Genomic DNA, 27,461 nt, shown 5'->3' on the forward strand with positions numbered 1-27,461 from the left:
AGTGGTCCTCAACCTGTTTATCATTCAGCCCACAATGTGTTACATGGGCCACAGGCTGAGAACCATAGCACCTCCACAATCCCCTATGCTTAGTGCTCCTGCCCAGAGCAGGGCCAGAAGCTGAGCACTGGGCCGGGCACCCAGGACCCAGACCCCCGCATGGGACCTGGCAGCTGAACTCTGGACCCCGCTGGGTGAGTCCAGGCAGCCGGAGCCTGGGATGCTGTTATGTGGGGCTGGGCGGCAGCTGGAGACCAGCTTCGAGACCCCTCCGCCTGGGGCCAAACAGCCATTTACCCCAGGACCCAGCAACTGGACCCAATCACAGGAGCAGAGCCCCACATTAAATCGGGGGGTACTGCAACACCCCAGAAAAACTCTAGATCCCAGGGCACCCCCCCAACCTACCCACAGACCCACTGTGCTGCCCCATGCCCCCCCTGTGGCACTCATCAGCCCCCTGCTGGCAGTAGCGCTCATGGAGGCTGCAAGATGCCATCTCCCTCTCAGCCACCCCATCCCTTGCCAGACCAGCATGGCAAGTTTTGAAATTTTTTTAGCACACAGCTGTGCCTCTGCTCTAATGGTTTAAGTGGATCATTTTGATGTCTTTCTCTTATACCACCAGAACCCAGTATGTTGAGCAGTTTCTGTTTAATGTCTGGTGACTGTTGTTTCTTCTCCGCTTCCCCCCCTTTTTTTTCTTTGAATGAGTGTGTTCTGTTTTGTTTTTCCTTTATACTATATTAATATCTAGATTTTTTTCTTTGTAAGGAATCACAAGGTAGCTTGTCATGCAGTTACTTGTTTTATCCCCCTAGGGGTTGCTCTTTCTCTATAATATCTCAGTATCTTTAGTATGCTATTTTAATCTGACGTGTGTTTCCATGTAATGAATGTTTTTTTGCTGATACAACTCAACAGAAGAAAGTTCTCTTCTCTTTTGTCTCAAACTTATTAATGTTCATCTTGCTGACTGGGTTCTTGTCAGAACATTCTATAGTGATTTGGGACTGAATCTGTAGAGTTATGGCCTTGTAACTGAATAAAAGGAAATCAGCCTAACTAGATTATTTTATTAAGCTTATAGTTCAGACTGAATTTTTATAAAATAACTTTAAAAAATATCCAACCCCCCTTCCTGCTGTAGTTTAAAGGTCTAACATTTCTATTCTTGTTGTACTTATTGTCAGCTTTTCACAGAAAGGAAACCTAAATTGTGTTCTGGCTGAGTGTTACTGCTAGATGGTGCAGAATAATCACAGATACAAATCTTGGGTTTTAAGAGCTGTGGCTGCAACTTTATTCAGAAATTTGATTAAATTCAGTCTGTGGATCTGAACTATTAACTGCTACCAAGTTGACACAATCATTGAGGTCTTCCCCTTAATAGTCCGAACTGGCACTAGGAGCTGAAGTACCATTTGAAAAATAAGCTTCCACCCCCTATACTTGCGAAAAGAATAAGGGTATGTTGATAGCAGTGTATTGTGCAATAATGCTGTCCTCATCGGTGGTAACCACAGTCCCAGTTTAGCTCACCTGTTTCTTTCTGAGCCCAAGTGTGTGACATAGGGATAAGACCATGGTTGTTCATACCTCCAGGGACTCTGCCCCAGGAACACCAGTGAATTCATGCTATTTGGCTATCAAAGAACTCCCTATTCACAAAAGAATGTGAGCAGTAAACAAGTGTGTGTCCTTGTGGCCCATCAGGTGAACACCTTCATACCTAAGGAGCTCAAGGTCTCTGTAAACTATTCAGCTTTTGCTTAATCACTTCTCTAGTTTCTTCAACCCTTATTCTGCACTGGTTCACCTTCGCTGGTAGCTGTATACCTTCCTAAACCCACTATAGTACAGTTTTGGATTAGACATGCAGGGCATCTCCCAAATCAGCCAGAATTCTTCCCTATTCCCTCCCTGAGGCTGTCTCTACACCATGCAACTTTTAGCAACATGGCTATCCCACTACAGCTGTGCCGCTAAAAGACGTGCAGTGTAGCCGCTGTTTGTTGGCGGGAGTCTATGGTACATGGGCCACTGATTGATTGTTGTAGGCATTTTTAATGTTATATGACAATTAGATCTGCCCTAAGCAGAGTTAAATAACATGTTTAATAAAATGTCAGTAGCCATCAGCAACTCATCTACACTACAGCTTCCAATGTTGCTAATGTTAAAGGAGCTGAAGCAGTGTTGTAACGATGCGCCGTTTTTAGAAAGTTTTTAAAGAGGATATTTGAGCACTTGTTGCATGCATACTGTCTGTTACATTTATTACATAACGACTAGTTATGTTGTCACTATCCCATTGTTTGATAAAGCATTTTGGAATACCTTATGTTTGACAAGCACTGTACCACAGCAAATTTTGCTCAGATATTTATGTTTGTAATTATAAACTCGACCTGAAGGATCCTTGCATTTATTGGGGGGAAATCACAGCTGTAAAATTTTATGCCCTTAAAACCTAATAACCCTGAAAAAAATACTTTTCAGAGCAAACTACTCAGACAATAGTTGATCACAGATAGTAAAATCCTATTAGAATTAATTCCTTGCTTCTCATTAATCCTTCAGCCTGATTTTTACTGACTTCCCATAACAAAAAACCAACACAATTTTAGATTATTGCATAAGAACATTTAGCCTAGCACACATTATTTTAGCCAGTGATGCAGTGCTAGGTTAATTTGCACATAATCCACCTACAGATTATAAACCTAAGAATGTCTAGGAAGAACATATGCTTCTCTCAGTACAAATTCATATACAAAATGCTTTGTCAGTAACACATTTTCCAGTAGTGTGGCTTAAAAAGGTCACAGCAACAATGAGTACAATGGAAAGATGTGGGGATATTTTCAGGATCAATTCAATCCACTCAAAGTATTTACTTTAATTTCTGACTTTGTCTTAATATTCATATTGGAATCCTCTAGTTCCAGTTTTGGATACGTACTGAGATGCTAGTGTCTGATAAGTAACACAAAGTAGAGCAGTGCAAATATCTGACTTTTCATTTTCCTTGCAGTTCTAGAGGGGGAAAAAATAGTTTCTGTTCAACCCGAAACACTTTTTAAAATTGTTTTTGTTAATGACATTGAAGGAAATTTCTAAGCAAAAGACCCAAAGACTGCAGCATCAACTTCTTATTTGAGAAGCAGAATGCAAAACCAACTAAAAATAAAATCGGGACAGATTCATTGTCTATAGTGAGTGAAATTCAAAAACAAAGAGCATAAATTTGTTTAGAGTATAGTGATTTTTTTTTTCTGTTTTATTTGTCATGTTGTTAGAAACAAAATTAAGGGCTTTATTTTAAACTGTTAATATAGGCTTAAGTATCTCCAAGATTCCACCTTTTGTCTAAACCTGAATTGAATGAATGAATAGTTGAATGATCAACTATTATAATTTCCCATTCATTGGCCTTGAACAAGTGCAACAATACTCCTCCTGAAGTTCATTCACAATGCTGCTTCCAAGATCTCCCTGGTTCAATGCTCTACTCCTGCTGCAAAAAGCAAACTTTTTGTCTTAACCTTCAACTCCTTCCACGTGACTCAAGAATCTCTTGAGACCAGCTGCCAAAGGGGCACAGAGCTTGCAGGTATCTCCCAAGTCGGTCATGTATATTCTAGCTCACCAAAGAGGGTGATGTGGGATCTCTAGTAAAACCTTATGTCATACTGATCCTCACAATCACTGCAAGATGTATATACGGATGATATTTAAGGAGTTGTGTATGTGTACTGAAAATATGTTTTAAAGTCTGTCACCAACCAAAGAGGAAAACAGGCTTTCTTCCAGTCAGGAGGCAATATATGTATTTCTCTGTAGAAATGTAAATTAAGCATTTGTAAGCCAACACAATGGAAGCCTTATTTACATACAGAGTCAACCAGAAAGGAGTGCACAGGAAAAAACAAGCCATGAGGGTTAGCCTGGTCATGTGCTAAGACAATGAACTCTGGGGAGAGAGAGGGCATATGTTGGAGACAAGAAAGATACCCCTTCATCCTGCACTTAGGAAGTAAACTGACAGCACATTTACATTCATGAAAACGAGATCCCATTCAGCCTTGCAAAAGGCTTTGGATGAGAGAAGATGCCTTAGATAAGAAGTTAGCCTGTTAAGTTTAGTCTCTAACAGTCATGTTATGATTTTGTTTTATATGTAACCCTTCTGTTTTGATTATCCTTATTAACTATCTCTTAAATCTCGATGTTTGATAATAAATTTGATTGTTTTCACCATAACTGTATCTCAGTGCTGTGGAATTATAAAAGGAGCAGATCATGAGCTGAATCAAACAAGCCAGTGTGTGCACTGTCCCCTTTGGGGATAGTAAACCTGGTATTTCTCTGAGTGCTCAGTGGATAAGGAGCTGAACACTACAGGAGAACTCTTCAAAGGCTCTCGAGGAGTGGGGTGCACCTGTTGTTAACTCGCAAGGCAAAATGAGGACTGACATAGCCCACTGGAGATTGTTTGGGTGACTAACAGACTGGTGGTGTAAGGGAGCTGGCACCCACACAAGCACTGGCAAGTCTCCCTCTCAGTGGAGGCAAGGACAGGAACAAGACTCGTAATCCTGGGTACTCCAAGAACCACCACATTCCACAATTTAACTTCACACTGGGAAACTGGGGTATTTCCCTTGTGTAGACAAGTTCTCAGTGGACTTTGTACAGGAATTGGGGAAAGAAATGCTCCCTACCGATGTGGGGGCTCGATGCACAGTGTCTGCACAGATACTATCCTTTTGCCATGGGCTATAATTGTGACTAGGGTCCACTTGTGTTTTTTTTACTAGTTGGCTAGGCATATGGATTCAGTCACGTGAGAAAAAAATGTATTGCCCATACTACAGCTGCAGCCAGCAAAAGTTCATCTATACAGTTAGTAAGTCATTAGCATAGTCAGGACTCAGGTTTTTCAAGACAGGGTGATTATAAACACCTGATCCCTGCCTGCACCACTACTATTGGTAGTAATAATGCAGCTGTAGAGTTGTTGTGGGGGGAAATATATACGAACTTTCCTAGTGCAGGCAAACTGTAATGGCAGATCCAGTGGCCATTCTCGCAATACGTTGCACCATTCTGCATTATCTTAGGGAGGGAAAAGTTGTGAACAAGAACTCCATAGCAAATAGATTCTTTGGAGTCCCTCTTTCTGGTTTCTGAATGGAACTGGTGAATTTCTCTTTAGGTCTTTCCATGCCTGCTGAGAATCCTAGCATTTGGGTAACCATGTGAGAACCTCTAATGACCAAGGCCAAGTATGCCTTCCTTTTCTTAAAAAGTGCTATTAGATATGTGGACAGCCTCAGGAGAGGGATAGAAAAGATATTTGATATCTCATTTAAAGGACAGCCCTTCTAACAGGGCAGCAATAATACTTACCATCAGTGACAGGGATTGTATGTTTACTCAGCTTGAGTGCCCTCTGAAGATGGATGGGAAATCCCACTAGATCTGCTAGATGTCAGTTTCTTTGTTTTATTCTGCTGCTCTGCACTGATGTATGATAATAGCTGTCTGCATAAAGGTGTGCATTTATTATAATCTGTAAAGTACAGACAAAATGGGATAAGTGATACACCAAGGGAATGAGCTGTGTCTATTTTATGTTTACACTCAAGATGTTAGAATTTTGTGGGTAAATTGGGAGCTGCCAATGCTGCATCTCTGATTAACATTACTGAAAGATTTTTTTTCCAGTAAAGCTGCAAAAGGCAAAGATTAGTATAGTTGTCCACTGCAATATATTACACACTTATTTTGTGCATGTAATATTAAAAAGCTTTTTAAATGAAACCTTTTAAACAGAAATATTTAGTAGTATTGTTTCCCCTGATGTCAAGCTTTAGGGTGGTGAATTTTACGTATAGAAATAGTTTTTGGAGAAAGCAATCTATGCTACTTACATAGACACTAAGGTAATAGAGGCTAAGTGCCTCACCATCTTAACTGTAGTTATCCTCCCAGTACTCCATTTATATAGGGAAGTATCCCATTTTGTATTGTGGGGCTAGTGATGTTAGGGTACCTAGAGCTCTGGATAGGCATCTTTTTATTTTAAATTTGAATATAAATGGAAAATTAAATTTCACAGATGGGGAACTAAGGCACAGAGAGACTAAGTGACTTGCCCAAGATCACACAGCAAGTCGGTGGCAGGAAAGGCAATCAAACCCAGGTCTCCAAGTTAAAGACTACCGCCCTCCTCTCTGGATCACCCTTACTCCCCTTCAACTTCTGTGTATAAATATATATCTTAAGACATGATTCTTCCTTTGTTTTATTTATCATAGATGGAGCTGGCAACAAAGCTTATTATTAAGCTTTTTATTAAGGCTTTTCATACTTTAAGTTATAAGATACCCCACTCCCCCAGTTGCTTATAACATTGTCTGTCAAGGTATTATTCCCACTTCGAACTTTAGCGTCCAGAAAGTGGGGACCTGCATGTACCCTTCTAAGCTTAATTCCTAGCTTAGATCTGATAGCGCTGCCGCCAACCAAAAATATAGTGTTTGGTATACTTCCCGTTCCCCCAAAATCTTCCCTGGGGGACCCAAGACCCAAACCCTTTGGGTCTTAAAACAAAGAGAAATAAACGATTCCCCCTCCTTTTCCTCCTCCCAGACTTTCCCCTCCCTGGGGTACCCTGAGAGATCACTGTGATCCAAACTCCTTGAATCTTAAAACAGAGAGGAATTAACCCTACCCCCCTCCCTTCCCCCCACCACTCCCTGGTGAGTTCAGACCCAATCCCCATGGGTCTTACACAAGGAAAAAATCAATCAGGTTCTTAAAAAGGAAAGCTTTTAATTAAAGAAAGGAAAAAAAAACTCTCTGTAAAACCAGGATGGAAAATGTTCACAAGGTTTTCAGCTATACATAGACTAGAGGGACTCCCTCCCCTCTAGCCTAAGTACAAGTTACAGCAAACAGAGGTAAAATATCCTTCCAGCAAAATACACATTTGCAAATAAAGAAAACAAACAAAAGACTAATCGGCCTTCTAGCTAGTACTTACTATTTTGAACATGAGAGACTGTTTCAGAAAGATTGGAGAAACCTGGTTGCACGTCTGGCCCCTCTTAGTCCCAAGAGAGAACAAACAACACAAACAGCACAAACAAAGACTTCCCTCCACCAAGATTTGAAAGTATCTTGTCCCCTGATTGGTCATTTGGTCAGGTGTCAGCCAGGTTCACTGAGCTTGTTAACCCTTTACAGGTAAAAGAGACATTAACCCTTAACTATCTGTTTATGAAACCCCCCACACCCCAAGTTGCTTATAACATTGCCAAACTTAAACTATTTGGGAGGGAATTTTACATGCCGGATGTCTGCCCTCAGGCTGGCATATTTGGAGGGGGGGGAAAAAAGCTTCAGCCAGAATGATTCAGCTGTTTGAGAATGAAGTTAGGGGAAAATATTGTTTTTCCATGTTAAATAAAAATTCTTACAACCATTTGGTTGAGAAGCTCTAGTAATTCCTTGTTTTGAATTACTGTCGGAAATGTGCCTTTCATTGTTTCTGTGAAAATCTGCCCAGATGTGGCCGTTATAAACCTTTGAAAAAAATCTCAGTTCACAAGCGCACAGTAGAGATTTGTCAGATCTTCACAGCTGAACTCTGAAGATTCTCCAGTCTTCACCACTTCTGGTATGAATGGACTGTGCAAACTCCATCCCCAGAACAGCTGGGCATGTTCTAGCCCAGGGCTACAGGGTATCTGCAGGGCTTGTCCTGCTATTGCAGCTCCGGGTTGCTGCAGGCTGGGATGGAACCTGCAGTTGAGAGACTGTCTTTCCTGTGCTTTCCTTGAACCCCTGACTTGGCACCCAGACAACATTAGAAGAGGAAGGTACCTGACACAGAAGCAAAGTTGACAATAACTAGCATGGCAGAGAGGAGGTAGGAGACCTGGGGGAAGCGCTTGGACAGTGTAGGTAAGAGAATGGGACTAGAATGAGGAGACAGGAATGGGACAGGCTGGAGATGGCAGGGTAGAAGGGACTTAGGACTAAGACAATTGAATGCTGCCCTAGAGAAGTGGATTCTGTCCCTTCTTCTGCCACAGAATTCCTGTGAGATATGAGCAAGTCATTTAAACCAGATTTTTCCAGCTGGCCACTACTCGTATACTCTTCATTTTCTGCGTGTCTGATTTGATACCCTGGAATCTGATCTGCAGAAATGATGAGCGTTTACTGGTGCAACTGAAATCCATGGGAGCTGTGCTTGAACATACACAGTGTTATAAATGCTAAGTACCCAAAACAACCCGCATCTGGTCATAGGCATCTCAAATTGAGCACCCACATTTAGTGGCCTTAATATTTCTGTGCCTCAGCTGCCCATCTATAAACTGCCTCTCACCAGGTTATCGTGAAAATATATTTGTTTGTGAAGCACTTAGATATTCTAGAGATGACTCCATGAGGAGATGAATATTCTGTCTTCAATGCAGGGTTTGAACAGTATGCAGTAAATAAGGAATAGGGGTCACACTTTGAACAATAAGGATATAACAAAATGTTGAATAGCTGTTCATTCTGTGAGCACCGACCATCCTGTGCACTAAATGAGGCAGGGGCTCTGCAGAAATAATGTTATATAATGAAAGACTGTACCATTATACATAGGCACAAGAGGGCTGGAATTAAAGTTGCACAGGCTTACTTTCAGTCTTGCATTTCCTAACTTGAGTGCTTGACTTTGTAACATTTGATGCTTTTTAGCATTTTTTTGTGTATAACTTCCTAGGTTGTAAACTTTGTGAACTCCTGGAGTTTTGTACTTACAGTTGAGAGAGAAACTTTGTTATATGGCAGGTCTCAGATCACAAATTCTGCTTCCACTACAGAGATCCATGAATGTAGGTAGAGCACAAAAAGGGAGACATTGTCCACCACAGAGAGGATAATTTTGATCTTACAAGAAATATACTAAAGAACACCTAATGTAGTGTTAAAGGGCTCTGGATTATGCAACAATTTTATTCTTTAAAACCAAAAGAGATTCAGCCATGACAACAGACTTACAATGTGACTTTATTAAGATATGAGAATTTCCTGTTTATATATGTGTGCGTGTTCTACCTGTTTTCATGAAACTCTACAGGGACAGTAGAATTTGATTCAGTATCTGCCTCATAGTTGAGAGAGAAGTTTACAAAGCTCCAGGATGTCTTGAGTTGGAACAGGAATTGAAGAAGAAAGGAATGTTTCAGACAGACATCTCTATAAATAATCATGTTTAACTCCATGTTCTCTGTTTTGACCTACTGTTCACAATATAATCTCACCTGTATGCATTTGTTCTCTCTTCCTACCACCTTATAGGGATTTTCAGTTGTGATCCAAGAGAGAGTTAAGTTAAATGTCCAGATTTTTTTGTGTGTGAAATTGAAAGCCCAGTTGGTTTGCCTGTTCTCCCCCACCCCAAAGAAAAAAATAGATCCAGGAGTAAATGTAGAATGATGTGGTGGTTCAAGACCTTGGTGCTTGGCGGAACAGTATGTTCTCATAAGCCTCTCATAAATATCTGGGAAATGTCTGTCTTTCTGTTTCATTTTGCCTCTACCCTGAAGGTGTATCACTGCTTAGATGCTGTGATATACAGAATAGTAAATAATACATGACAAGAAAAATCCAGTGTTTGGTCTCTATCTTATTCTCAAATTCCTCTGAACTAATATAACATTTTAATTTATGTGACTTTGGATAACACAAGTTCTTCTCTTCTATACTTTTATGTTCCATGTTTCTGATATGTTTAACGTTGTATCAATGAATACTGTTATTTGTATGTCGTGTTCTACAGAGCTTTCTAAATGTACAATGTTTACTTTTATTAATCAAAAAGGTCAAGTGTTGGAAAGAATGGTTGTTTGTAAAGAAAAGATTATAAAAAGCCCCAGAAATAACCTGTAGCTTGTTTACGTATATAGCCTGCAGAATGTTGTTAGTTACTAAGCAATACTGTACAGAGAGGAGGGTGTCAGAAAGCATGCACGCACACTCTCACAAAAAGTAAATGTTCATATATACCAGATTTGAATGCCCTTATTCATGTTGAATATATCACTTACTCGACGCATAATTTCACTGACTTCAACAGGGCTATTTGAGGAGTAAGGTACTACTCTTTGTGACTAAAGGTACGTTAATCTAGCTCTATGCAATTTGCTTACAAAGCATTCTACTCTGGAAGTCTCAAGGAAAAGTATGTCAGTGTTTAAGTCCTGCTTTGTTCTGCATTACAATCTTATGTGTTTTGTCATTTTTACAGATTTCTATGAGCTGCAGAGTCGATAAAGAAATGTCCATCCTAAGATGATGCTTGCACCTCATTGACTTGACTACAGAGTTTTCAACAGAAATTGAATATGGCCTAGTAGGATTGACCTTTGGAGAATTTATGATGTCCTCCGGTACTAGTAGAAGCAAGAACCGGCAGGCTGTGAGCCTGCAGGGAGTTGACCCAGAAACATGCATGATAGTGTTTAAAACGCATTGGGGACAGGTAATATAATTCAGTAATACTTGATAGTTGTATTGATTTGAAGTAGGTTGTATTCATAGGAATCCACTCAAAGCAAAGACTGGTATGTGACACTGCACTTTCCAGATACAAGCCCATATTTCACAGAGTTTATTGGCTAACATATATAACTCAGTTTTTGAATTACAGTAGGACCTTGCTAATCCACACTGAACTAGACCTCAGATCTGCAGCAAAAAGAGAGGTAATGTTGCCTAATGATCTGCTACTGGAATTGGGAGACCTAGATTCTGTTTCCAGATCTCCCAATGGTTCACTGGGGTATTAGATAGGTCACTTATCTTCTCTGTGCCTTTGTTTCCCTATCTGTGTAATGGAGAGAATAATGCTTAACCACCTTTTGTGTAAAGTGTTTTTAGATCTAAGGGTGAAAAAGTCTTCTGGTATTAATAATTGACTACAGATTTTCAGGTTGCATGGTGTAATTTACATATTACTGGCTTCTTATCCTGCCGGGTGCTTTTTCGAAAAGCTGTTGTTTGTATTGCTGCTGAAAAGGAAGCTGGCCTAGGGTCTTTATTATTCCTGGAACTCTGTTGTAGAGTTTGAAGAGCCACCTGGTGGCTGATCTTGTGATGACCATTAAAGCTTATATCCTCAAAGTTATTTAGGCACCTAACTCTCATTGAAATCAATAGAAGCTTGAAATGAATGGGAGTCAGGTTCCTAAATACCTTTGAGGATCTGGGCTTTAGTGCCACTGAGATGTTAAGCAACAGTCATTTTAGGAGAGCTGTCACTCAGGAGCAGCGCCAGGGTTTCTGATGCCCTAGGCGGATGGCCATTTCGCTGCCCCCCGCAGCCCCGGTGGACCTACCACAGTCATGCCAGCGGACGGTCTGCTGCTGGAAAGGCTCCGGTGGAGCTGCCGCAGTGATGCTGGTGGGCGGTCCGCTGGTCTAAAGGCTCCGGCGGACCTACCGCAGTCATGCCTGTGGCAGGTCCGACTGCGGTAGGTCTGCCGGAGCCTTTAGACCAGCGCACCGTCCGCCGAAATGACTGCGGTAGCTCCACCGGAGCCTTTCCAGCAGCGGACCGTCCGCTGGCATGACTGCGGTAGGTCCCACCGGGGCCATGTGCCGCCCCCTCCGGCAAAATAGCACCCCCCAAAAATTCTGGCGCCCTAGGCCATTGCCTAAATGGTAGTGCCGGCCCTGCTGTCACTACCCTCTGTTTCTATCACATGGACTGATTGTGTTGCAGGAGAATCTGTAGTGATCTGCAAATTTTCTGATGCCTGAGCCCAATGGACCATTTTTAGTGAGGCTCTGCACTGGCATCCTATAGTGAAGAAACTCTTAATTTAAATGTCTTGTGGTATTCAGCCTAGCCAAGGGAGCTAGCTGAGGTGGCCTCTGCTCTGTTCTGTGTGGAAGAACAGTCACCTCAGCTCTGCTGTCTCCTCTTGGGGAGGGAGAGAAGGCAGAAAGGGGGAGGAAGTGGTATTGTGATTTAGCCTAAAGAACAGGTTGGAGTAGTGGCATTTATTACTTGTTCTCAATGTTGGGTTGATTACTGCAAGAGTGTGCAGGAAGCAGTGGCCACTCTGTTCTCACTTAGCACCTTGCATGATCATGTCTTATCTGAGCACCTTCTACCACTGGGAAAATAGAATGCTTAGGGCCTTGCAGAGTCTGACCATGAAATTAGTGGGTGGGAGGTATTTTCACCCATTCCTAATGACTTTACTACATCCAAATTTAACACATCCTGCATACCTTACTGAGGGCAATATTTTAATAGCCCTTGCTCACACTGAATAGTACCTTGAGTAGGCCCATTGACTTCAGGCCTCTGTTGCACAGAGTTTGGCTGACACTGAAAGAAACTTACCTAATACAATAGTATAACTCAGATTTGAGGTACACTGGAACCTACCTAATCCACCCTTTAATAAATCCCAAATTTGCAGCAATGGGGCTACTTGTGCAATAAGGGACTGGTCAATGTGACTAAAGATGTCACAGTTTAGTCCAGAATGTGTGACAAGTGTGAAATTTTAAAGATTGATTTATCAGCGTGCAAAAAGTTTAAAGCATGAAAAGTAAAAGACATAGATCTGTTTCTATTCAACATGTACACTGGGATGATAAATGTGCATTTGGTTTGTTTAGGTTCTAAAAATCTTAGAGAAGCATGATCCTTTGAAAAATACTCAGGCGAAATATGGGGCAATTCCACCAGATGAGGCCAGCACTGTGCTGAATTATGTGGAGCATATGCTTTTCTTATTAATTGAGGAGCAAGCAAAAGATGCTGCAATGGGGCCTATCCTTGAGTTTGTGGTCACAGAGAACATAATGGAGAAACTCTTCCTTTGGAGCCTGAGGCGGGAGTTCAATGATGAGACAAAAATTGAGCAGCTGAAGATATATGAGATGCTGGTTACTCAGTCCCATCAGCCTGTGCTGCACCACAAACCCATCTTGAAGCCTTTGATGATGTTGCTGAGCTCTTGCTCAGGAACAGCCACACCAGCTGTGGAGTTGGAGCTGGCTGTCCTGCTGAACCAACTCTGCTCTATCCTAGCCAAAGATCCTTCCATTCTGGAACTGTTTTTCCACACCAGCGAGGACCAAGGAGCTGCCAACTTCCTCATTTTTTCCCTTTTGATTCCCTTCATCCATCGGGAAGGAACAGTAGGTCAGCAGGCTCGTGACGCTCTGCTCTTCATAATGTCCCTGTCAGCTGAGAACAACGTTGTTGCAAATCACATAGTAGAAAACACCTACTTTTGTCCTGTAAGTTGTTGGGGTTTTTGTTTTTTTTAACCATAAATTTACTTTCTCTCTAACTTTTCCCTTTTTTGCTTCCACTATCCTTTTTAGGAAAGTTGATTCATTTTACTTATTCCATAATTCTAAACTATAGGGCTGGAAACCATGCTAGTCCTGTCGAAACTACGGATGCTATCGGGGTGGGGAGGTGTGGCTGGCAAGGGAAACAGTTTTCACCATTAACCACCATCTTGTTGAACAGAGGCTTCCTTTGTCAACCTTGGCAATAGGAGTCCCTGTTCTGAGTCTTTTAAAACAATATTGATATTCAGTTGTAGTACTTGTTAGAAATCTAACTTTACAGTTTTAAACAATAATAAACCTATTACTTTAAAGAGACAAGCAATCAACCCTCCCACAGAAGAATAGTTGTTTGCTAAGCAAATGTTAAATCAGGGTGCAAAGATGGATTTCTCTTGTTTGACTGCTTCTTTGCTTGCCTCCAAGTAAAATAAGAAATTGGGGCCTGAGATGAAATTATAGATGCTACACGTGGTATTTGGTAAAGAGGGCTAAAACAGAGCTATGTAAGACCACCTGAAAAAAATCACCTTTTTCTGGTTTGATATTTAATTCTTATTTACATTCTGTGTGGTTTGTGTTTTAGTCTGGCTGTAAAAGACGAGGCAGGTTTTAAATGGGAAAAGAAAATCTTGTCTAGTTAGCATAGAACTGGGATTTAGCAGGTATTTGTTCTGGCTTTGTCAGCTCTGCCACAGGCTTGCTATGTGACCTTGGGCAAGTTAACATTTTTGCCTCAGATCTCCTATATATAACATGTCAATATAATGGTATTTGGAGTATTGAGGCTTATTTTATACATTTACAAAGCACTTGTTGATTCTTGAATGTCTATGCATATAAAATGATGGGGTCTAAATTAGCTGTTACCACTCAGGAAAGAGATCTTGGAGTCACTGTGGATAGTTCTCTGAAAACATCCACTCAATGTGCAGCAGCAATCAAAAAAGCAAACAGAATGTTGGGCATCATTTAAGAAGGGGATAGATAAGAAGACAGAAAATATCATATTGCCTCTATATAAATCCATGGTACACCCACATCTTGAATACTGTGTGCAGATGTGGTCGCCTCATCTCAAAAAAGATATATTGGAATTGGAAAAGGTTCAGAAAAGGGCAGCAAAAATGATTAGGGGTATGAATGGCTGCCGTATGAGGAGAGATTAATAAGATTGGGACTATTCATCTTCGAAAAGAGACGACTAAGGGGAGATATGATAGAGGTCTATAAAATCATGACTGATGTGGAGAAAGTAAACAAGGAAATGTTATATACTCCTTCTCATAACACAAGAACCAGGGCCAGCTCCAGACACCAGCAAAGGAAGCAGGTGCCTGGGGCAGCCAATAGAACGGGGCGTTAGTCCGTCTATTGTTGGGGCGGCATGTCCAGGTCTGCGGTGGCAATTTGGAGGCGGATCCTTCAGTGCCTTGCAGTTCAATCGCTCCGCTCAATTGGCCTTTTTTTTTCTTTTCTTCACCGCTTGGGGTGGCAAAAAAGCTGGAGCTGGCCCTAACAAGAACGAGGGGTCACCAAATGAGATTAATAGGCAGCATGTTTAAAACAAACAAAAGGAAGTATTTCTTCACACAACACACAGTCAACTTTTAGAACTCTTTGCCAGAGGATGTTGTGAAGGCCAAGACACTAACAGGGTTCAAAAAAGAACTAGATAAATTCATGGAGGATAGGTCCATCAATGGCTATTAGCCAGGATGGGCAGGATTGGTGTCCTTAGTCTCTATTTGGCAGAAGCTCAGAATGGGTCACTTGATGATTCTCTATTCTGTTCATTCCCTCTGGGGCACTTGGCATTGACCATGGTCAGAAAACAGGATACAGAGCTAGATGGACCTTTGGTCTGACCCAGTATGGCTGTTCTTATATGTTTAGATGTCCAAAGTATTTTTATTCAGGATATTTTTTATTCATTACTGCTTTGCCCAGCTCCAAATCAGAGGACGGTCTGCACAAGCAGAGATTATGGCCATCAGTCAGAGGCTAGAAATGCAGATTTTGATTTAAAACATTGTGTCAATAACTATTTCAATTATAAATATCTTTCTCCATGTGATTCCCTCTTTCCCCCCACTGACTGCTAATAAATCCTGCACTGTGGCAATTTCCCGGCCCCCAATGGAGACAACCCTCCACAGAGTACCAGAAGGGTATGTGGGTAAGAGATTGTGTCTAGATCTCAAGTTGTCTATCACTTTCACTGCTGACCCAGTGCATGCTTGCTGGCAACATCACATATGTAAATTGCTTCAGTTCAGAGAAGCAGTAAACAGTCCATGGCAGGGCATAGTAATTACTTGGCCTGAGCACTCCTGCAGTGAAAGAGATGTCTCCTGTGCCAGACATGCAGGAGGCAATGCATTGGCATCACATTCACACCTCCCCCATGTGCCAGCTGCCTCAGGCAAGAGCAGCAGTTGGGGCTGTTGATAAAAACAGAAAAAGACAGCAAAACCTCCTTCTCTTTCTACATGAATTTTCCCACATTTAGATGCAAATCCTGAATCCAGCAGCTAGCCTGAGTAGCCAGGCTGGGGCAAGGACAAGATGTATTCCTCTCCAACCAGTGGCAGAGTTGCTCAGTGGAGGCTAGTTCTTCCTAATGGCCCTTTTTTGATCAACCCTTTCAACTCCATCCTGCAACCTCTTCCGCAAGTGCGGAACAGGGCTCAGACCAAGCAGGGCTTCAGTAACTGCCTAAAAAACAGGTTTCTGTCTAACTTTTGATGATTCACTTTTACAATTCTGAACACCATACCCGTACATAGCAAATAATGAAGCAGTCTCTTGCACCGAGAGGCTCTGTTTGACCTAATTTAAATAGATGCTACTAAAGAATACATGAGCTTAGTTTTTCAATTGTCCTTCAGATAATACCATTATTGAATCTATGCAATAACTTCCATAATTACATCTGCCAATTAATTTGAAAAAAAAAAAGTCTTTAGTATAAAAAGATAAAAGCCAACTATCTTAACCTACAAACAGCGGGGAACTGTGATTGACAAAAAGCCTTCCTAATTAAAATGATTGTCAGTGTGTCTTAGAATCAGATTTTCTAAACAGTAATGAGACTAGTCCAACTCCGTAATAAACTCTAATGCAATCTTACGGTTTGTGCTTCTTGTTTCCCCTGGCAGGAATTTGGCTGCCAGTACTGTCTTTTTTTTTTTTTTCTCAATTTTGCTCTTAACAGAATCAAGGGCCAAATTTTGCTCTGTTGCACATCTGGAACAACTCCATAGGCATGAGTGGTGTCACTCTAGATCAGAGGTCCCCAAACTGTGGGGCATGCCCCCCTAGAAGGCTGTGGAGGAATGTTTGGGAGGGTGCATCCAGGCCCTGCCCCCAGCCGCATCCCCATCCCCAGACTTGGCACAGCTCCATTCCCAGTCTTACCCACCCAGTCTCAGCTGTTGGCCATAGCTCCATTCCTAGCCCGGGATCAAGGCTGGGGGCAAGACCATGAGAAGAACAGCACCTGACCGTGGGCCTGGCTGCCAGCCCCCACTGCTGGCTGTGGGGCTGGCTGAAGCCTGGCTGTGGGTCCGCTCCTACCCCCAGTCTTGGCCCCTAGCCATGGCCCCGGTTTCAGCTCCAGCCCCACTCCAAGCTGTGGCCCCAGCTGCGGCCCCCTTATCCCTATCCGGAGCCAAGGCCCCAGCTCGGGGGGGGGGGGCGGCGGCGCGGGGAGCGTGGACAAGAGTAAGGGGGTCGCGACCCTCAAAAGTTTGAGATCAGAATGTGGCTCCAGTTCCCTTCTGCTTGGGTACATATAAATAGAAAGATTAAAAAGCTTCCTTACTGCTATTTCCTGAGAGAAGTGACACAAGCCACTTTGATTTACTCCACTTAAAACTACAAGCTTAGATTATAGGGTAGAGGCATGGATTGCATGAGCCAAGACCTGGTCTACTCTTCTGAGCCTAGGACTAGGAGACGAGCTCCTGAACTTTATTCCCAGCTCTTATATAGACTTCCTTTATATCTTCAGATGAATAATTTGATTTATTTGCCTCAGTTTCCTTCTCTGTGAGTTGAACATACCACCTACTTCCCGAGATGTAGTGAGAATTAACATTTCTAGAGGGTTTGAATTGTAAAAGTTCACAAATACGGAATATTTGCTAGTAGTTACCAATCCATCCATTATGTACTGGCTTTGAGAGTGCCCACAGTTTGTGGGAGGCCCACTATGAACTCACAAGATATATAGACTATCCCTAAATAACTCACGAACTTGTCATAATCAGTCAGTGTCTTACGGGCATCACAGAAGATGTGAGTCATCAGAGGGGACTGATGTATAGAGTGTGGCCTTGAGGACCACCTCATAAGGGCATTACAGCCATAGTTGACAGCATGGAAGAAACAGATAGTGTGTTGGCACTGGCAGCATTGTTGGAGTGAAGGGAAAGGGGAGATGTAGGAACGACTTCCTTTGTCTCTTTCTACATCTGTTTTTCTATGATCTTAGCATTTATGGTTCTGTCTCTACTGATCAAAAATAGAAAAAAATTACAAAAATCCATGAAATAACCCCCCAAAAGTACCTTATTCTATGTGCCCTGTTACAGAAATTAAGAAGTTCTTACTTTTAATAGTTGACATTCATCATTTTGTTTTTTTTTAATTAATTAGTGCCAAGCTTGTACACATTAATTTCTAGCAATAGCTATGTTTAGACCTTAGCACATGGTAAAAATCCTCAAATGGTTTTGGCTAAATAAACTGTTGAAACTGCTCCCAACATAGATTCTGCTTTTGAGAACCTTATTTAAGTAATTCCAAGGTGAGTTGTTTGGGGTGGTTGTGAGTCTCACTCCTTTTTTCATGTGTAGTGAGGCATGAAGTTGAAAGTCAGTTTCATCTAGTTCCAGGGAGTGAATTTGTTTCTCAGTGAGAACTATGGATAGTACTCAGCACCTCAGAACCAGGCCACTTATATTTAGGGGCCTAAATATGGATTTATGAATAAGGTGGATGGATGACTGAATAAATGGCAGATCTAAAACCAAATTCATGTTGACTAATCCAGTTCAATACACAAATAACACAAATCATCTAATGAAGATTTTTTTTCCTGCCCAGAATTGTCTGTAATTCTGATATGTGAATATAAGGCATTTGTCCTATGCAGAAGTAATTTTACAGGTCAATTAATTTCTTTCTAATCTGCCCCATCCCCTGCCTTCCTTCACTTCCCTCTCTTTCTGATGGAAAAAACAAAACTAAAACACACCTGTCATGAAATTCTTCTTAGAAATAACAATGTCCTTCCCCCCAAACTATATTATGGTATGAACATTGCAAAGTAGTTTTCTTATCAATTTCCTCTCATTTTCTTCTCCAGAATCTGAACCTGTGATCACTTAATATACACTATAGGTTTTTTTGGAGGGAGGCAGTGAGTTTCAGATCCCAGATCAGTTGACTCAGGCTCATGCTACAAGGCTAAAAATAGCAGTGTAGATGTTCAGGGTTTGACTGGAGCCCAGGCTTTGAGACCCAGCGATGAGGGAAGGTCCCAGAGCCCGAGCTTCATCCTGAATGGGAAAGCCTATTCTGATATTTTTAGCCCTGGAGCATGAGCTTGAGTCAGCTGACCTGGGTTCTGAGACTTGATGCCGCAGGATTTTTTTGTTTGTTTTTGTTGTATAGCTGTGCCCTTAGTATCAAAGGCTAAATAAATACAATTTTGTGTATTCCTGAGTGGATAGTATTTAAGCCTTGTGCAGTGACCTTCTGGAGGAGAGGCAGAACATAAATACCTAAAACTAATCCTGTCTGTTAGAAGGCTGCTGAGTCACACTTGCCACAAGGGCTTCACAGAGGTTTTTCAGGTGCCCGAGGCAATATCTGAAACTGAGTTCCTCTCCAAAAGAATTACAGTGGAGATGAAAGAGTTTAAAAAGAAGTGAGAAGTTGTGGGGAGTTAGAAGGAGCCCAGGCCTGTGGGGTCACTGCTCTCCCTGTAGTGATAAGGGGGCTGTGCCCTGTGTGTGGCTGGCAGGGGTGTGCTTCAGTTTTCACATTTCCCTATCCTCTGGCCCCACTACCAGTGGGAGTGGCATCCCTGACCCTGCTCCTACCTCCAGACTCTTGGCCTGGTAGATTCTCTTGGGCCAGTGTGACATTTCCAGTGGTAGCAGTGGTGGGATCTGAGGCAGGCAATTTGCTCACTGGACCGTCAATGGCAGGTGGACTATCAATTGCCTCTACCTAAACCAGTTCACAATGCCACTTGCTCATGTTTGGCCACACTGTCATTTTGGGGGCTCTGTCAAATGAGAGCTCTGGTCATGCTGTCACTTTTAGCCTCCCCCCACCCCCCAACTTGTTTTTAAGTCATCCTGGTACTGAAGAATGTGATCATAAAAATAACTTGAGCCGTTGCTATAACTACACATACTCCAGCTTCTTAGTTCTTAGTCTATATCCTGACTTAAAAAGAAAAGAAACAGTGCAGCTCAGCATTATCTAAGCATTACTTTTCCCACATATATTTTATATTTGGCTTAATTATGCCTGTCTACAGAAATCTATCTTCAAAGTTAAGTGATTAAAGGAATGGAGAGTATTCAGGGATACTACCTTTGCCCTGTAGGGTGAGCTACCAATTGTAATAGATTTAATTAATGCACCCTCAGGACTGGAATCCCCATAAAATTAACTTTTGGGTCTCTGTTCTCTACTGTGACAAGCATTCATTTGGTAATAGATAAATCCACTTGCTTTGGAGCAGGGCTCTGACCCTCTCATGTTATAGGGGTCAAGTGGGTGTTTGTGGAGAGTAGAGATATTCTTGCCAAGAATCTGCTGCATGAAAGCTGAAAAGATCCCCTTGTGCTTTGGTCCTAATGACCACATTAAAGTGAGGCTCATTTTAAAAAGTAGCATAGAAACTGTATGAAATCATGAGAGAGAAGGAAAGGTGGAGCTGTGGACAAGATAATGCCTGAGAACACTGTGGTTTGGTAACTTCTTATAAAATCTGTGACTTGAAACTGCTCCTAACTTTAAGAAAATACAGTTAACACTATAACAGCTTTGTAATGGTGTATTTTATATTCATGGTTATAAAACTATAGTGTTATACTTGCACAGCATCTTCTATATGTAAAGTATCTTTACTCATTAACATTAGCAACAATGCCCGTAATTTCTCCCAAGAGTCTTTTCCCCTCCTCCATCTCTCCTCGGTGGTAAACAGAACCTATAACTGTTGAGTGACCATTTTCCTTAAAAATCAGCAAAGAGTCCTATGGCACCTTATAGACTCTTTGTTGCTTTTTACAGATCCAGACTAACACGGCTACCCCTCTGATACATTTTCTTTACTATATCTGGCACCATGAGTTCCAAAGCCTAGAGACAAAAGGTGCCAGATGTGAGATGCCTGAATGAAGTTGTACTTGTTGCTGATGGGATGATCCTACTTCCTATCATTCATAATGGAACTGCTCTGTCTAGTTACCTGTAACCATAAAATGGCAGACCTCAATGATTCCCTCGATATTCGTAGTTATGGAGTTCTGAAGACAGTGACGAGTATTTCTCTGATGTTTCACCAGATGGTAGAGAACATGTAGAGACTGGTACTAGACTGGAGAAAGGTGAAAGCAGGAAGGAACAGATGTAAAATGATCTTCTGAACATAAAGAAAACAATGGAGGTTTGCCAGTTAAAACAGATTACAATCATTAGGGGGCCTTTGTCTTGGGCAAGTTTTCCTAAGTGGCAGCTATTAAAAGAAGAGGAATTTCAGATTAAATGAATTTTAAAAACTGATGATTTTGTGCAGCATCACTTTAACATTCATTTCCCTCCTTTTCTGTCATCCTAAGTATTACTGAAACTAGTAAGAAAAATGTTTTAATGTTTTGTTGGAACATTGTTTAAGCCGATGAACTGAACAGTTAGGTAAAGGGCTGTTTCCTCTTTGTTTCTGAATACAGGTACTAGCAACAGGACTGAGTGGCCTCTATTCATCTTTGCCAACAAAGCTGGAAGAAAGTGGAGAATGGCACTGTCTGCTGAAAGATGACTGGCTCCTGTCCCCAGCTCTTGTTCAGTTCATGAATTCCCTAGAGTTTTGCAATGCAGTGATACAGGTACTGGATCTGACTCAGACTTCTTTGTAGCAGCAGTTTAAACTATATAGTTAAAAGCCTTTTACAGGATGTGCTTATTTGGTGGACAGTAGTCTATAGAACTAATCTTTAGTTTAACATCTTTGTTTAAATGGATGAATGAAAGATCTGCTCTAGGAGTTATTTTGGGGAAGTCCTATGGCCTGTGTTATACAGGAGGTCAGACTAGCTGATCACAATGATTCCTTCTGGCCTGGAAAAATATGTATGTATGAAAAAAAAGTGTTCAAAGCTGTTATTGTGCAGTATGGCTATAATGATTAATCTACATGGCTGGCTTTTAAGTAGCAAATGTTTCTAATTAATAAAATGTAAATATGCAGGGTTTGGGGAGATATTACATTGAGTAATTGAGAGACTAGTCTTAATTATCTTCCTAAAGATTGTTGATTGCATTTTAAATACCCACATTGATATTAATACCCACATTGATATTAAAAGAAATCAAATGTCTTTATTTGAGGAAAAAGGTAATTTTATCTATTTGAATAGAGAAGAATACCCCATCTTTACATCTAGGTTCTCATAAAAGTCTACAAAGAGAAACACTTATTTTCTCTAATGAAGTGTACTATATAAAGAATGTTGTTACCCTAGTTGAATTTAGCAGGAGTTAAGCATCTTCTTATCAACACAAATTAAATTCCCTTCAAAATTGGTCTGTTTATGTTTAGAACACACTCTCTGTTCTTCATTTCTTGATTAGATTTTTTCCCCCTTTTGATTCCTGGTTATTTTAATCTCCAGTCTAAAGATAAAAATCAGGTTTTATATATATTTTAGGCTACAGTTTTTAAATTTTGCTGCATCTGTGGATTTGTTTTCTGTATAAAGAAATGCTCAATAACATTAGTGAAGTTGTCATATTTTACTGTGAATTAAACAGTAATTTCTATAAAGATCTGTATGCAAAATATAGTGAAGCAGCTGACTATATTTAACACAAATGAAGCTTTATCATTTAAAAAAACCCAAACCTTACATGTCATAAATAGAATTAATAGTTGTTTTCATCCCAGAAGCTGCAATATAATCAGCCTTCTAATGTGTACATGTTGAAATGTGAAGTGGTGGCCGTACTCCTTTCTGTCTACCCTGTACCAAGAGAGGTTACAATCTTAGCCAGTGACATTTGGTACTACTTTTTTTCATTAGAGTGAAGACTGTTATAGATAGTAAAGAAAAAGTGAAATTATTTTAAATCAGTTTAAAAATAAATCCAGACAACCAGATATTTAAAAAAATGTTTCTGTAAGGGGGTGGGGGAGAGACATTGAAAGAATTCTATTTTTTTTATGTACTGCTAGATTGTAACTTTACAATCTACCCTTGGTATGAGGCAGAGCGTAACTGGAACACCGCAGGAGCACACCAAAGAACTTAATTGTGACTCAGGGTATGTCTGCACTGCATTTTAAAACCTGTGGCAGCAAGTCTCAGAGCCTGGGTCTACAGACCCTCATGCTACAGTGCTAAAAACAGCCGTGTAGCTCAAGCGCTGAAGCCTGTGTGCCAGGTTTCATAGGCCAAGCTCCAGCCTGAGCCTGAAGATCTAAATGGCTGTTTTTAGCGCCTTAGTGTGAGCCTGAGTCTGTAGATGCAGGTGCTTGACTCTCTGCTATAGGTTTTAAAAGACAGTATAGACATACCCTCAGCCACAGATTCACCTGGGTCGGTTTGGTGAGGGGAATATATTGCTGCTTCTCATGGAGTGGTTTATTCTGTGCTGGGACAGCTACTTGTACCAGTGAATAAACAGGGAGGGTGGAGCCAGGACTCCAGCCCCTCTCTTACTCCCTCCCTCTCTCCCCATCCACTGGGTTGAAGAGGGGAATATTATTGGGGTAGTATCCCTTGTTCTCCCCTCCACAGCCGGAGTCACAAATCTGAGGAGGGCTGAGCAGAGGCGTAAGAGGACTGTATTCATGGACATTCTGAGGAATGGGTGGGTGGGTCCCTTTGTGGGTGTGAAATATATGCATATACTCAGATACATGTATAGCATAATTAAAATATTTTTTTTTAAAAATACTTGGTTTCTAATACACTTCTGTACTCCTATAATACCAAATTTATTTTTAGAAAGTATTAGTTCCTAATGTGACATAACTGTTTTGCTCTTTTGAAAACAAAAATTAACTCCACATTGTAAAAATAAGCAATGGTTTGTCATGTTTTACTACACGTTTTTTATTACACATGACAAGTAACTTATCTTTTAAGTGCTTAACCAGTCTATTGAGTGAGTAATGCACTTTCAGAAGGAAAAAAAAATTGCGTGTTTGACCAGTGGAGTGAGAGTGCTCCCAATATAGTGTACTCTTGAAATATAGAGAAACTGCCATTCTGCTTTTTTATTGTAGTATTACAGGTTAATGATGATATGTCCACCTGAGTGACCCTGTCAGGGCTGGTAGGGCTAAAATTAGACCTGCCAGTTCTATTTTGGTTCATGGGCGTGTGCATCACACTGTCCGTCCATTCATTCTTGTCAGCAGGCAGGGAGATTGAAATATATGGGAAAAGCCCTGTCTCTGTGTTTGACTGTATCATTCTTGTTGTTACTCAAATGTACTTTGTGTATTTAATCACAGAGGGGAAACGTTTTAGTACCCAAAACAAAAACTGTTCAAAAGAACAAAATCTAGGTATTGTTGAAATGGGCAGAGGGTTTTGACAGTGATTAAAGATATTCTGTGTTCTTTCTTAAGAATTTTTGCAGAGAACTATTGCTTTAAGAACAAATATGATAGTTCAGAGATGCAATTTATCATGACACGAGATTTCTTTTTTAGGTGGCACATCCCTTGATTCGTAACCAACTTGTGAACTACATTTATGATGGGTTTTTGGTGCCAGTGATGGCTCCTGCCCTCCATAAGGTCAGTGATTTGTGTGTGCATACACGTAAGTTTATAGCAGACAAAGGCAACATTAATAACCAGTGGGATATTAGGTGATGGTGAAATTCTATATAATCTAATTGCATGTGTTTAGGCCGACTTTGCCCCCTCCCCTTCCCATACTCTCCATTTATCTTTTATGGCATTTGGTCATTAACCAGGATGGAGTCATCTCTCTGTTATGGCAGGAGATCTTCTTTCAGTAAAGGAGTATGTACTGCTTTATTCTGTTAGAGACGTGACTGTAGCACATCTATTTGAGATCGGCATCCTCCACTTGTCTGGGAAATAAGCCCTAAGTCAGTTGCCAGCTCAGGTCTTACACATGATTATGAAGTAGGTTGGTTGTGGGATGCTGTGTCAATGCAAGAATGGACACATTTGAAATGTAAAAACTAAGTCTTGTTTGTCTGATGTGACCTTAATGTTAAATCCATATTAATCCTATTAGTACCAGCATGTTGGTGATGTTAATGGTAGGGGGCCTGCTCCCACTGTGTGAGGAAACCATGGTAGGAAGACTGACTTTTTCAGTAATAAAAAAATATTACATATGGAGATGCACAAAATTTGGCAGCTATGACTGTTAAGAAATGTATGCATCGGGGTGGTTCAGTTGAAGTGTCATTAGCCTTACTGCTGTACTATCTGTCTACTTCTTGCTCTTCAACTTAGTGCTTTGCTCTTAGTTAAAGAGCTAAAGTGGGAGCTTCTAACCTGTTTCCAGCTTTCTAAAGCAAGGTTTATATTATATATTGTCCTACAGCTTCTATAGAAGTGCTGAGTACTGTACCCATGTTTGGAGAAGAAATTGTGATTCTCCTTCAAGTGCTGGTTCCTATGAGTATTGCACTGTGGGCACACATGTACTCCATGCGCTTGAGACCAACAGTGCTTGCTGTTAGCTACTCCTGGGCGAATTTTGGTGGGCAAAATTAAAAATTCTGCAAAATTCTGCATATTTTATTTATCAAAATAACATAATATAATCACACCAGTTTCAATTATTTTTGGTCATTTATTTAAAAATACCTGTCAGCAAGTATGTGTAACAATACAGACAAAAAAGATTCAGAAAACATTTTTGGACAAAATAGATTCCTTACTAGGCATATTAATACAGAACTCTGTAGTTTAAATGAATTATTACTCAGTACAGAACCATATTTCCCACACACCCCAGAAGAAGTGCAAAGGCTGGGGGGAGTCAGGGGTAATGGAGGAGCTGAGGGAGAGGGACATAATTGCTGAGAAGGAGCCCGAGTGTGAACCTGGAAGGTTGTTGGATATGTGTGGGAAAAGTATGGAACAGGTTTTTGGGGGGTGCAGGGAGGGATTCTTAGGGAGCTTCCCTCATGCTGAGTCTGGCTGGACCTCTAACCTCTCCCATTCAGTCAGGCATGTGTCCCTCCACCCCCACTCAGACACCCTCTCCTCCCATCCCCGTGTGTCCTTGTCCACACATGTTCCTCCACCTCCACTCAAACACCCACTCCCCCCATCCCTGTGTGGCCCTGCACCCCATCCCCATGTCTTTGTGCCCCCACTCAGCCACCCTCTATCCCTATGTAGCTCTGCACCCCTCCCTCATCACCATATGGCTCTGCACCTTCCTCTTCTCTATGATCCTGTGCCTCCACTCCCATTCAGCCCCTACCCCAGTCTGTCCTCCCCCACTAACCCTTATAAGCCCCATCTGACATCTCAGTCCATAGCCCGGCCCATTACAAAGATGGCAGGCTTTTTCTCTTTCCTTGCTGGCTGGCAGCGGCTGCTGTGGTCTGTCACCACAGCGCCCTTTGGTGGGAAAAATGTGGAACTTCAGTAATTTTTCAGCAGAACCTTTTTCTCTGTGCAAAAAAATTAAAAATATGCATTACTCGTTAATTATGCACACACGCAGTGGTGCAGAATTCCCCAGGAGTATATTAGTGTCCGTTTGTGGTTTTTTTTGTTTTTTTGCAGTGTAGACATGCCCTAAGTGTGCTTGATCTCCTCTTCCCCTGAGGTCAAACACTTCTCTAGGTAAGTGGTACTTATACACTTGTTTCTAAGTTTAGTTAAGTTTCCCATGTTAAAGAGTTCTTAAAATAAACTGTTTCTGTAGAGCAGTATCTTATGGTCCTCCACGTTGCCTCAAAAGTAAGTCTGTTCCCTACATCTACAATTGTGATATTAAACACAAACTCTACTGGACAAGTGCATGCTGAAACAAGAAGCCAAATAGTCTGCTCAGCTGGCACAACTCCTTTTCTATTAGTAGGGGGTTGCCACTGACGAGTTTTGTGTTCATGTCTCCATCTGAGGATGGTGAAGGAAACCCTTTCCCTCTGCCCTCATAGAAAAGGTAGAGAGAGCCCATAAGCAGCTTTAACTCTCTCGCACTGCATTATTGGATGTCTCATTTCCTATATGGCAGCCCAGAGATGATGATGTTTCTATAGGGAGTTAACCGAATGTTGCCAGACTTACACTATATTTACACTGTGCCACAGTTCAAACTACAGGGATATGAATACAGTGCCCACCAAAGTGCTCTGCTGTTACTCCTCCATGTGGATGCTGTGAGGGCAAACTAAAAGGTTCCTAGTTGGCATTAATGTAGTCCTACAATATGAACCTTTTAGTTTGTGCCCACAGTGTCTACATGGAGGAGTTACAGCACAGCACTTTGTGTACACTGCTGTTCACACCTCTGTAGTCCAAACTCTGGGGCAGTGTAGACAAACCCTGAGTAATTCCTCTCTGAGCAACTACAGAAAACGTATCAATATTGGGACAACAAAAGCTCAAAAATCTTGTCAGAAATAATTTATTTTCTGGATGAAAGTTTAAACTTCTTTACATTCCATGTCAACAGCTCCAAAGAAACTACACAAGAGCAGGAAAGTATTCTAATACTGGTCTCTGCTTATAGTAGAGAGTTATGTGTGAAATTTCATTTATTGAGCAAAGCGTACAATTCTGGCTTCTTACAAAAGGTAAAAATAGT

At 41.3% G+C, this 27,461-nt stretch overlaps 1 protein-coding gene across 5 annotated transcripts in view; it reads left to right on the plus strand.

The window, feature by feature from the left end:
- The window catches only part of FHIP1A (FHF complex subunit HOOK interacting protein 1A), a 147,683-nt gene that overhangs the window by 73,707 nt on the left and 46,515 nt on the right, over positions 1-27,461 (plus strand). For all 5 annotated transcript variants that reach the window (XR_007773447.1, XR_007773448.1, XM_050946269.1 and 2 more), the window contains 4 exons: positions 10,322-10,555; positions 12,709-13,335; positions 21,372-21,527; positions 24,362-24,448. Coding sequence is in view for 3 of the 5 variants with exons in the window: in XM_050946269.1 (XP_050802226.1) it covers positions 10,451-10,555; positions 12,709-13,335; positions 21,372-21,527; positions 24,362-24,448 (975 nt within the window). In the remaining 2 variants the exon portion in view is untranslated. The remainder of the gene's footprint in view (positions 1-10,321; positions 10,556-12,708; positions 13,336-21,371; positions 21,528-24,361; positions 24,449-27,461) is intronic.

This window comes from Gopherus flavomarginatus, chromosome 3 (genome assembly GCF_025201925.1).
Source record: "Gopherus flavomarginatus isolate rGopFla2 chromosome 3, rGopFla2.mat.asm, whole genome shotgun sequence".
In the NCBI taxonomy this organism is placed as follows: domain Eukaryota; kingdom Metazoa; phylum Chordata; order Testudines; family Testudinidae; genus Gopherus; species Gopherus flavomarginatus.